The 12,795-nt window shown below is 50.4% G+C and overlaps 1 protein-coding gene across 1 annotated transcript in view; it reads right to left on the bottom strand.

The window, feature by feature from the left end:
* Positions 1-12,795, bottom strand: part of scara5 (scavenger receptor class A, member 5 (putative)) — a 45,029-nt gene that overhangs the window by 14,505 nt on the left and 17,729 nt on the right. Inside the window, exons 4-8 of the mRNA XM_070987422.1 lie at positions 7,383-7,582; positions 6,585-6,763; positions 6,355-6,481; positions 6,111-6,279; positions 2,050-2,130 (exon numbers count right to left, since the gene is read on the bottom strand). Coding sequence (XP_070843523.1) covers positions 2,050-2,130; positions 6,111-6,279; positions 6,355-6,481; positions 6,585-6,763; positions 7,383-7,582 — 756 coding nt within the window. The remainder of the gene's footprint in view (positions 1-2,049; positions 2,131-6,110; positions 6,280-6,354; positions 6,482-6,584; positions 6,764-7,382; positions 7,583-12,795) is intronic.

Below are 12,795 nucleotides of genomic sequence, written 5' to 3'. Positions count from 1 at the left end.
CAATCACAGTTTGGAGGAGAGTTCTCTGTGTTCTGCAGGACGGTCCAACCACGTCCATCAACAAGTCCAGAAGGACTGCGTGATGGATCTGTTTGGCTTCAGCACAAGAGGACAACTGCAGGACATGTGGCGCGTCAGAGACATCATGTCGGCCGCTCGGAGCGTCGCTTTGAGCGGGAAACCGAGCCGATCACATCAATGTTATTAACGTATTCATGTTCGGGTTTGGGGGTTTGTCTTTTGTGTTTCTAGAAATCAGTTTGAATTGTTTTTATAAATAAAGGTTAAATTTGAAGGAACAAACAAACAAAAATGGCCTCTGTACGGCTCGTAGGCTGTAATTGAACCCTACAGAGTGACCATCATCATCATCATCATCATCATCATCATCATCATCAGACGTGATTAAAAGCCTTCTTCTCCCTCAGACCGCGGCTCCATGAGCGTGGGGGTGCTTCTGCTTTGGTCCTGGGGGGTTTCCACTCTCTTTGTTATGCTCCATGCTTGCTAATAAAAAGCCTTCCTGCGTCGCTGCAGTTCAAACTCTTTCTGTTCAGTTTTTCCTGGAACCGTGGCGGCGGCGGCGGCGGCGGCGGGGGGTTTCCTTTCAGCGGGACGATAATGCTTCTTGGAAACGTCATGTGAGCGCTGCAGTCCATCGGCCCGGGAATGTGGGATGGATGATGACAGGGAGCAGCTGAGGGCGGATGATTCAGGAGGTGCCACGCTGGACAGAGTCCAAACGCCCGCAGCGTCCCGTCGCGCGTGTCTTACAGCATGTCTGAAGGTCCGGAGGTGCCAGCTCTGTCTGGACCAGGACTCGTGTTGTGGTTTTGGTGGAATTACCTGCGAGACAAAGACAGATGAGCCGTCCCTCCGGGCCTGTCCACACCCTGCTGAAAACACATCCGAAGCCTGGAGCCGTTCCTCCTGCAGCAGATTTATTCAGAGCTCGCTGCATGATTAGTGCAACCGAATGTGATCGCAAACACAGAGCTGATACCAGCAGCAGGTCTGCTCTGCATGACAGGCCGCTTCATCTTCATCTTCATCTTCACCGCTCAGTCCTCTTCCTCTGCCATCAGACAGGCCTGGGACTCAAAGCTGGTGTTTACTGTTCGTTTCGTGAAGCGTTTTGTGACCTTTGCTTGTACAAACAGTGCAGTGAGTCAGAGAGGCGTGACGAGCGAGCGTCTCACATTCACTAAACTGATTTAACACCAGCCGCTTTCATCTTCCTTCATGGGACACAAAGTTTGAAGTGAACTTCATCAAACTTCTTCTCGTTTGTGCGATCAGTGCTTCCATGCTGACTCCTGACAGGAAGCGGAGAGACTGAAAAGCCTTTAAAACGTGTCAGGAGATCATCTCACGTTCATGTCGTACACAAAGGCTTCTCCACCTTTCAGACCTCACACTTTGAGACTTTGCAACCCGATCGGCAGAATAAACGCTGGCATCGTTCGTTCCTGCAAGCCGCGGACATGTTGAAACTTTCCTTTGTTTCACTTTTCAGTTTCATGTGCTGACAGCGCTGCGGTGAAGGTCTGCGTAGTTTAGCTCAAAAACCACTCGGTTATGGTTATAAAGATGATCTTTTGTCTTAAAATAACCTGGTTTACAGCCATGAGAAGCTCTGGAAAACATCCCCACGTCTTGTTTTTGTTGTGCGAAACACAGCATGAACAGTAGTCTGCTGCTCGGCGGTCACCTAGCCCCCCCCCCCCCCGCCCCCTCGTCCTCAGGAGACTTGAACCGCCAACCTGAAGGACATCGCTTTGATTACTGCTGTAGAGACGTTCACGTGAAACTAACTCAGCGTGTCGGAGGCCTGACAACAGAAACGTATGTTTTATTCTGGAGGCTTGGCTCGGAAAGGAAAAGAGAGGACAGACGAAGACAAGCACCGCAGGTCCAAAGCCTGGACGTGGATCAGGACGTCCCTCCATGAGCGTGGCATCGATCCTTCGAAAGCTCACTTCACCGTTTGGACTGATTTAACGTTCATGCAGCTCAGTCTCTGACGACGGCTCGTCTGCTCGTACCCACCTCTCAAGCCCGTCAGCCCAGGAGCCCCAGGGGGCCCCAGCGGTCCGCTGTCCCCCTTCTCTCCCCGTGGCCCCGGAGGACCTGCAGAAAGAAACACAGCTGATGACACAAAGCACGAGTGACGGCACACCAACAACACAAATTCATCATCAGCCATCTTTGAGTCCTTCAGCAGGTCGAGCGTCCCGTCGTCCTGTTTGTAGTGACGTCCGTCCTCAACTCTTCTCTTGTCCTCTGTGAAAGGTTTGTTTGGAATAAAACAGGTAGAAGACGCTCGTCCACCGACTCTACAGCGTCTTCAGTTTTACAGCGTGTTGGAAAAATCACAACAAGGACCATCAAGACCAGTATGAGCCCAACACACACACACACACACACACACACACACACACACACACACACACACACACACACACACACACACACACCAAAACATGGCCATACTGGGTATTAAAACTGGTCTCAGGATTCAATCCAAAGGTTTGTTGTTCTTGGAGAGAGAGAGAGGGAGGGAGAGGGGGAGAGAGAGGGAGAGTGGGAGAGCAGGGGGGAGAGAGAGCGAGGGGGGGGGAGCGGGGGGGGGATCGAGCTCTGGCCACAATGAGAACCACATGTTGGACGAGGTGGACCACAGCACAGCCTGTGGGAATGTTTAACGATCGGCCGTTCGTCATCGTTCTGATCCTTCAGAGCTCGAATCTTCTTCATCTGCACGTTTCTGATGGCCAGAAGCTGCTGATGCAGGTCTGCTGCACACAGGTGAGCACAGGTACTGAGAGGTCAGAGGTCACATCCACAGGTGACAAACATGAAGTACAAAGACAAATGTCAGGACAGGAAACCCTGTGAGGACGGCTGCTCCTTCAGCTACATGCTAACGTCAGCATGCTAACATGCTAATGTTTAGATGGCGTGATGTTTGCCACGCCCCCCAGTTTACTTCATCATGTCTTCACTGATCAAAAGGTCACTTTCAGTGCCATTGATCTGGAGAATGACTGCGAGGTCCTCATAAGTCCAGTAAGACAGACATGCCTGCGTGTCTCGGCTGGGTCTCCTGAACTAACTGCGTCCTCGTTAATGGTTTGTTTGAGCTTCAGGTTATTAATCTCTGGCTCTCAGAGTCCATTCGTTCATTCAGCTGACAGCGTTTCAACAAAAACAAGAGCGGCGGCCCCCGAAGGATCGGCCTGAAAACGTGACGGCACCGAGGCCAAGAACACAACACGGCGTCCAGTTCGTCCGTCCAACGTCCAGCCCGAGCTCAGCCGTCCCCCTGTCCTTCACATAAGCGTGGAGACAGCCGGCCTCAGCGGAGACGGACTGAACGTGTATGTTCAATGTAAGAGGAGATAAGGAGCGTGTAGGAGCATCCATCACGACGATGGAGGACACATTAATCAGGTTTTATTGGAGGATTCAGTCGCTATAATAAGGAACAGATGGACGAACGGGGCAGAGCGCTCAGTGTTTGTCCCTGATTTAAGAGGACAGGCTTTCTACAGAGCAACACAGAGACATTTACGTATGTAGACGGAGGACATTTGTTCTGGAAATCCTCTGAACATGAGATCAGATGTTCTTTAGAAATAGACGGACGCCCACAGGCAGCTGTAACGATGCTAAGCTAACGATCGTTGGTTAGCACTCAGCTTAACCTCCAGGACGGACTGAAGGAGGACAACGTCTTTACGGCACAAACAAACTGGACTGAAGCCAATCAGACGACGCAGAGCTGAAGAGGACAAGAGGACGCTAACAATAACAAATAAACAAATAAATAAATGTGAATTATCTTGTGCTTCTCTGCTCTCAGATCGAGCTTCATGTTTGGCCTTCAACACTTGTCTTTGAGGAACTTTCCAACAGAACAAACGTGAAAGTCAAAAAGTCTGAAGGAGCGACTGAAACATGTTTTCAACCAGCAGCAAACAGAAGAGCTAAAGAGCAGAAGCATCAACGAATCAGTCAGAAACGCTTCAGACTGATTTTGTCTTAACCCTGACACACATTTCAGACTGTTCGCCTGCACAAGAGCAAAGACTGAAAACTGGTTTTTAAAGGAAACTCGATGAGAAAACGGGTGAAATGAATCACTTTCAAGGCAAACAACAGGGACGCTGTCAAATCTGGACGTGGATAAATGTCCACAGGACATAAAGTCAGCAGACGGACACGTGTTCCTCTGTCTGTCCTCAAGCTCTGTCAGTGTTTTTTTAGCCTTTTTTGTAAGAATTTAATGAAAACTGATAAAAAAGTGACATTTCTCAGTGTGAGAGTGTAAAGGAGCGACGGGACTCAAAGCAAACAGTCAAAACGGACATTAATGTCCTCAGACGACGCCGAGGCTGTAAATGTCTCCAGACCTCAGATCAGCTCGTAACCTGATGGACACAAACTCAACACAAGCTCAGCAGCAGGTCGTCCTGTCCTGATGTCTCTGATGTCTCTGATGTCTCAGTCACGGTCGTGAAGTCATCACCTCAAACACTGAACACAAAGAAAGCTGACAGACTGGTGGACGTCTTCATCAGCTTGCAGTCTTCATCGCTGCCTTCACTGACGTTCAGGAGCGTCGACATGTGAAACAACGACAGAGGATTCAGTCAGCGATGACATCACTGACCTCTGAAATCCATTGACCACGTTCAGGTTTGTGTCCCTCATCGAAAAGACTGCAGGACACGTCTGAAGCAGCTTCTCATGAGTCTTCATCATCAATGCAAGCAGCACCATGAGCATGAACGTCAGCGTGAGTCAGGCAGAAATTAAAGGCAAACACAGAGAAGAAGAAGAGCGAGCAGAGGAGGATAAACATGGATGGAGATGTAAAGCGTTTCTTGGCGAAGGTGACTGCCAGCGAACAACAAACGGCCCGCGGAGCTTAAACTAATGACAGAGCTCAGCGCCTGACTTTCTTTCTGGACCGAGCGTCTAAATTTAACCCACAATTGTTTCCAGGCTCAGGAGAAACAGCGTCCCACCCACATGTGAGGCAGATCAGGACCCGGGCCGCGTCCCCCGCCGGCGTTACGTCATAGCATACCTATTCTGCCTCTAACGAGGCTCGAGAAGCCGCTGTGCGCCGCGGCAGTCAGACCGCGTCAGGACTGATCGAACGTGAGGAGACGATTCTCCGGCTCGCCGTCCCACGTTTGTTCAGTCGCTCTGCAAACACGCAGCCGCTCAGAGTTCCACCCAGAGGGCTTCAGTACACCGAGTCAACGTCTCGTGTTCGCCAGCTGTGGTCACATGTTTTTCATATGTTTCTGCTCTCGTTAGCTCGACGGGATCTCTTTAGATCCAGTGTTGTTTTGTAGATTCCTCATTGTTCTTCTCATGCAGCAGACTGTTACCCATTAAGTCCTCTCTTTGTCTACTTTTTATGCTTTTTGATGTACATAATTCCTCTCTTCTGTTGCGGTGACGTAACCTCTGCAGGGTTTGGTCTGAATATAAGCTTCCACTTTGCAGCTTTTGACTGAAAGCAGCTCCATCACTGAGTCACTGAGCAGTAAAACCAGGACGACATGTGAAAGCACTGAGAGCTCGGAGGACTGAAGCTCAGCCCCAAACCACAGACACTCAGGTGGACGTGAAGAACACCCACAGAGACACTGTTGAGACCGGAGCTTTGTGTCCTAAAGTCACCAGCACAGACACATGATGCAGGACGTGGCTTTGGTTGGAGGGAGGAGACCCTAACCTTATCTAAACCTAACCCTGCTGACAAGACGTCTGAGCGTCTCTGGGTGAAAAAGTCTCTCATGGACGGTCCAGAGTGAACTCACGCTCATTTAAACGCTGCTGAAAACCCTCTTTAGTCCAGTTCTTAACGCTTGACCTGCAAATCACCCAAACAACTGACAGGAGCACTAAAGCAAGCCTCGAGGGCCCTAAGGGGGCACCTTGGCTGAGGAGAGGGGCACTTGGACGTCTCGAGTGGCCCTCTGATGTCACACTTGGACTAAAGTGAAGGACAGAATTGTCCCTTTGGGAGCAGCCAAGTCCTGGTTCAGTTAAAGGTTTTAAGCAGCAGACGCTCATTTCTCTCAGCTGACCTTCTAGGATGGTGACGTTCTTCAGGGCCATGGAGTGCTCCCAGTCCTTCAGGCGGAGGTCCTCTGTGATCGTGTTCAGGATCTCCATCTCGTTCCTCAGCTGGGCCTCCGTGTGGACGTGGGTCACCCACAAACTGCTGGTGTCCTCTGTGATGTTGCTGATCTGGATCTGAGCAGCACAGGAGGACGCTGACGGTTAGCTTCTGAAACGACCTCAGAGTTACTGCACAGGTGTGAGACCAACCTGCAAGTCTTGTATCTTCAGGTGGTGAATGCTGATGTCGTTGCTGAAGGTGTGATTGACAGCTCCCACCGTCCAGTTAACCTCGTCCACCTTCTCTCTCAGCCTGCTCACCTGTCCTGAGGTGTCCCTGAAAGTGAACAGAAACAAGCACAACTTCATCCTTCATCTCATGACTCCATCATTCTTCACCGCGATGCTTCAGACGAGGACCTTCCCTGTGCTCTAAATACCTGAGCAGAACTTCCTGGTTGCGGAGCCAGGTGGAGGCTCGGGACACCTCCACACTCAGCCCCGTCACGTTCCTGCCGGTGGACGTGCTCAGAGAGGACAGCCTGTCGTCCAGCTGCACGAGGTAGGCCTCTGACTGCAGGGAGTGAGCCTGGACGCTCCTCAGCTCCACCTCCAGACCCTGTGGGACAAAGAGACAATGTCCACCAGTGTCCATTATAACCCCACCCTCAAAACCACACCCAACCCACAGACCTGCAACCGGCCGAGAGACGTCAGAGTGACGGCTGCCTCAGAGCGACTCCTCCGGAGCAGCTGCCCGAGGGCACGTCAGCAGCTGACAGCTGACCAGCCACCCTCTGCTACCTCAAATTTGTACTTCAGTACTTGAGCAAAGTACTGAGTTACATACATGTACATACTTTATTTTCTACTCTATGTCCTGCATACTTCTTTATCTTGACCCCTCTGTGCCTCTGCGCTTGCTTTTTTAATACCTGCTGGCTGTAACCACTTAATTTCCCTGGTGTGGGATCAGTAAAGTCTTATCTTATCTTATCTTATCTTATCTTATCTTATCTTATCTTATCTTACAGTCCAGCACTGCGCTGTGATGTCCTCTGACAAACTGCTGCATCGGCCCCTCAAACACACACAGACTCACATGTGTTTCTGCTGAGAGGCGTGTGGTCACATGACGAGTGTTTCTGGACGGACTCTGAATCGATCCTTCATCACCGAACACCTCCTCACCGTCACCCTCCACTCATGCCCTGCATCAGGTCCCGGGTGTGTCGTACCTTGATGAGGATCTCCAGCCTCTGCAGCCAGTCGCTGTGGTTGTGGAAGAGGTTCTCCAGTTTCCAGATGTTCTCCAGCAGGTCGGCCTGGGCGGACGCCTCGCCCAGGGTCTGCTGCAGCAGCCGAGAGCGCTCCGACATCCGGGTCACGTTCTCCATCAGCACCTCCTGGCGCTGCGAGGAAACCTGGGAGCGAGAGACTGGGAGGGAGAGAGGAGGAGAGAGAGTGAGAGGTTATTCTGGGTGTTGATCACTGATCCCTCAGCGACAGCAAAGTCCCCAAATCGAGCTTCAGTCATCATCGATCACTGCCGTCAGCTCGAGCGAGGCGGCGTCTTAATGCTCAGCAGATGTCGATCCGCTCGCCTGCACTCACTCTGCTCGTCTATTCAAGCTGAATGTATTGTTTGGTTAAATCGAGACCTAAATGTTTTCATGACTTGGGGAGCAGTTTGCAGACTTGGCTGGGTGTGAGGGTCTGTGCTGTGCTGACGACATATTGTGGAAACTCTGTCTTCATTGTGACTGATGTTGAAGTTGGCCTCTGCTCGTTGCTGTTGGTCCAACGCTCGCAGGAGACGCAGTGCTCGCCCAAAGCCCTTCTTTCAAAAGATATGACATCTGGAAAGTAACTGACAGCATTTTAAGTACTTGAGTACACATCTGAGGTACTTATACCTTAAGGACATCCACTTTATATCAGCTAATACTCCATCAGAGTATAAACCTTTACTGCGTTTACCTGACACTAAAGTTGGTGCTTACACAGAATCCACGGCCTCAGGGGGCGAAGGCTAATGTTCGGGGGCTTCTGGCGTCGCCAGCACGTCTGAATAATGGATAACAGATATCTGAGCCAAGACTTCCTCCTCTGTGCTGCCGGTCAGTGTTTACAGTCCGATTAGCAACTTCAGATGTGAAGACGACCTTTCAGCTAATCTCCATAAACATTTATCTGCAGATAAATGTTTAAAAGGCTAATAACAAGCTCAGCAGTCGTAAAATGACAGCCAGCGGGTTCAGAGACGTTTCTGAAAGTTCACCAGCCGGCTCAAACCCGACCGGTCAGCAGAGGACAAACAGAAACGTCTCGTCCCTCTGACTCGACGCTCACGATGAGCTTCACAGTCTTCTCGGCCTCCTCGTGTCACATTTCAGACGTCTTTGCTGTGAGCAGGTCCTTCAGGAAGTCACTGATCCTCACATGGTTTCATTTAAACAAATCATCCCTCGTTTGACGAAGGACATCTGTCAGCTCAGGAGCTCTGCTCGGATCTTCACGTCCGTCCAGGACTCAGAAAGCTCTTTACGTCTCTTCACTGCCAACTCCACGATCAAAACTTAAAAACTTAAAACTTGTTTGTGGACGACGGCAGAGATCAGTCGAGCGCCTCCAGCTGACAGAAAACTGGTGCTGAAAACATGTCCATGTTTGTCCAGCGCTGGCGTCTTTGCTCGGGTCTCCTGTGTCCTTCAGGACAGACGTGTCTGAAGACACAGGTAAGATAGTTTGTCTGCAGACCAGCTGCTGCTGACTGTCCTCTGGTCCAGGATGGACCTGGTCCACAGGGTCGGGGGGCGTTTGTGGTTTGTGGAGCCTTCGTCTGGAAATGAAGACAAGCAGCCTTCGTGTCCTCGTCTTCGTCTCTATTCAACACTCATTTTTATTTTTCTTGAATTAGTTTTACGTTGTCTTTTAATTGATCTGCTTTGCTTTTTTGTCTGAAATCAAATTCAGATCTAGATTTTATAAACTCCAGTGAGTGTTTGTACATTCATGAAATATGTTCTTTCATATGGTTCATTATTATTCAAAGGGAAGGATCAAAGTCCAGACGTCTGCTTTCTGTCTTTGTGACCACATTAATCATCTCTCGACCTTTTGGAGGAGGACTGATCAAAGTGCTGAACTGTAAACGAAGCAGTTTAATATCCAGAGAGAAGAAGAAGAATCAGGCTTAATGATGGAAAAATGTCAGATTTCATAACGAGCAGGCATCAGGATGTAGTGGAGTACTTTTGAATACTAGTACTACTATCTTTTACTTGAGTACTTCTGAAGGCTCAGGAATGAGGACGAGGACAGCATGTGTTCCTTTGAGGACTCGTCGATCTGAACTCCACACGTGTTTATTTAGCTGAAACATCACATTTCTGACAGTTAACGTATTACTGATGAACCTTTCTTCTCTGTTCTTGGCGGCGGTGTAAAGGCGCTTCCTTTGACCGTGCCTAATGAGAAAAAGCTCCTCGGTTTCATGTTGTGTTGCGAGCGCGTCGCATGGTAACGGCTCGATAGCCCGGGAGATGCTTTGAAAGCAGATCCCGGTCGTTCCGCCATGACGTCGTTCTCTCGGCGGGACGGCACGGAGCGCCGTGTGCAGAGCGCTTCAGGCGGAGAAAAAAGGACTATTTGAGAAATGAGAGGAAGCAGATAATTCCCTGCACACATGCTCTCTGACACACTGATGCCCGAACGACAAACGAATGCTCCGCACATCCACCAGGCCGATTAAAGCGTGTTTTCGTGGCTTCGTGTGTTGCATCGAGGCCGAGCGACGCCTGCACGACCTCAGGGCAAGAAGAGTGCGGCACGCCACACTGCTGCAAACAAAGCGCCGGCGCTCCCGCTCGTTAAGCGTGTTAGTTTCATCCCTGATGACCTGAAAACTAAATAAGCCAAAATGTGCCCACTACACAGAGCTCTTAATCACTAAATGATGGTCTGTCAGCGGCGGCGTTTTTTCAGAAGAACACACACATTCAAGATCGACCAGGACGGCAGAGTTCAGACTTTCTCTGCCAGAAGAAAAGGAAGGACAGCAGCACGGAGACGATGGAGGACGAGGGGAGGTGAAAGGAGAGACGCCAAAGAAAGAAAAATGAAATGCAGGTGAAGAAGAGGAGTCTTTGGTGAAGCAGTCCTCACTCTGCGTTTGACAGGGCTGGAAAACAACATGGAGGAAAGTCCAGGACGGACATCACGGCGGAAAGACAAAGCTTGGTTTGTGAGGGTCATGAGCAGCAAAGTGATGAAGAGCATGATGGTCATCATCAAGTTTTTTCTGTCTAAATATTGTTGATGATGATTAAACTTTCTGCGTCTGATGTGCGTCTCCAGCTGCTGACTGACTTCAGCACCAGCAGTGAAGGCGCAGACGCTCCAATCAGTGACTGCAATGATCAGTCAGAGTCGTCCTGACTGAAGCTGTGTGATTGACTCCTGATGTCAGAATACCAGGTTACTGGTTTTATTGGTTTGTTAGTTGTGTTGCTGTTCAGCTCCTGAAGGGTCGTCCTTCGCTCATCTGATTGGAGCTGTCGTCTGTGGGATGGTCGTACTCACAAACACTGCGAGCGTGGGTCAGAGAGCAAACCATAAGAAGATGATGGAGGAGAAAAATGAAGGTCCACGGTGGTCAAGCCAAACATCTGCCTCTTTAACAGTTTTCCCAGCAGTAACAAAACACCCACGAACGCCACATTTCTGTCAGATGGCTCAAAGCTACAGACGGAGCAGCGGGACAGAGATCAGTGTCCAGACTGTGTGGCTTCACAGTGAAGGTGCAGGGTTACATCAGGCTGTTTGTGGGCTGTGGATTCAGGACACGGCGTGCTGTTAGAGCGAGGCGCAGAAACATCATCAGATCTTGTTGCCAGAACACATTTGAGATTTTCCACATTGTGTCTGAAGGAATAATCAATCAGCATCAGAACTAATTAATGTCCAACCAAGCCTCAAAGGTCGGTGTCAGGGAGCTGAAGGGAGGACGAAAGCGTGTCGACTCGCAGCGGAACGAGCTGGAAACACTCTGACACCCTGGAGCAGCGTGGATACAGCTAACATGCTAGCAGCTAGTTACACAGCAGATGCTGTCTCTGACACAGGAGCTCTGGAATCTGTCCTTCTCGCTCCTCTTTGGTCTCCACCAGCTCCTGAGGGAACATCTGGCTCTTCAGCGGCTCAATGCTGCACTGTGTTAACCAGGTGTTTGGTACGAGACAGGTGTCCTGATGAAAATCAAGGTTTAAGTATCCGCTTGGTGTTTTACTGCGAGACGCATCATCAGTGACATTCAACGCCGTGCCGAAGCATTTCCACCCTGAACTGCAGAGGACAGCCTCGCTAACACAGACTCAGAGCTAAGCTAGCTAAGCTAAGCTAAGTGGACATATCTTTCTGTCCTCAGCCCTCAGTGTCAGACTGAGTCTTTCAGGTGAGTGCTGTGTGAGGATGATGAGGGGCAGTGAGAAAGATGAGCCCGACGCCTGACGAGCCGTTTCAAACCTCGCACACTGCAGCTCTGTCGGATGGGAAAGTCATGCACAGAAAACAAACACACACACGCACGCACACACACACACACACACACACACACACACACACACACACACACACACACACACACACACACACGAGGACACGGCTGCGATACTCAGAACAGATTAGTCCCAAATTCACAGCTTCATGGTCTTTGAAACCTGCTGTGGTCACTCGGCCCTCATGGATCAGATGATGGAGAGTCGGCCAGCTCACCAGCTGGACTCTGTCCTCACAGCGTCCTCTGAGTGGACTCTGGCCTCACAGCGTCCTCTGAGTGGACTCTGTCCTCACAGCGTCCTGTGAGTGGACTCTGTCCAGCAGCATTGTATCTGCAGTCAACAGTGAACACTTTCAGTTAGCAAACAAGCGCTAACTACAGGCTGAGAGTCACTGACGGGACATATGTGATGTGTTCAGGCGCCGTCATGGCGGCTGGAACTGGGTGAGTCAAACAAACACGTCCATCGACTGAAGGTGTCCTGTGGAGGTTTGTTCTGGTTTGCTTTTACTGTTTCTGACCGAAACGCTCTGATCTGATCTGAAATCTTTGTTCACATGCATGTTTGCCAGCTCGCAGACTTCTCTTACAGGATACTGTGAGACAGTGTTTCAGTCCCTGTTTGTTTATTCGGCCGACTGCGTTTCCATGAATAAAACAGCTGAAGGTCTGAGTTTCGTACAAAGGAACGAACAACAATCCTTCGTCTGCTCAGGCGTCTGTGTTTTCATGTGCTGCTCGTTCATCCTGAGAACGACGGGATCTGGATCGCGGTGCGTTCACTGCACAACGACTCTGGACTTCAGATGTTCTCTGCACTTCTTCCTCTCTCCTCCTCTTCTGTGTCAGGCCTTTCAACACAACACGGAGCACACCTGAGCCTGAGCCTGAGCCTGAGCCTGAGCCTGATCCTGATCCTGAGCCTGAACCAGAACCTGAGCCTGAGCCTGAGCCTGAGCCTGAGCCTGAGCCTGAGCCTGAGCCTGAGCCTGATCCTGATCCTGATCCTGAGCCTGAACCAGAACCTGAGCCTGAGCCTGAGCCTGAGCCTGAGCCTGAGCCTGAGCCTGAACCAGAACCTGATCCTGAGC

The sequence above is a fragment of the Chaetodon trifascialis genome, chromosome 19, assembly GCF_039877785.1.
Source record: "Chaetodon trifascialis isolate fChaTrf1 chromosome 19, fChaTrf1.hap1, whole genome shotgun sequence".
Classification (NCBI taxonomy): domain Eukaryota; kingdom Metazoa; phylum Chordata; class Actinopteri; order Chaetodontiformes; family Chaetodontidae; genus Chaetodon; species Chaetodon trifascialis.
Note: the sequence above shows the minus strand (reverse complement) of the source record. Positions and strands in the feature narration are given on the sequence as shown.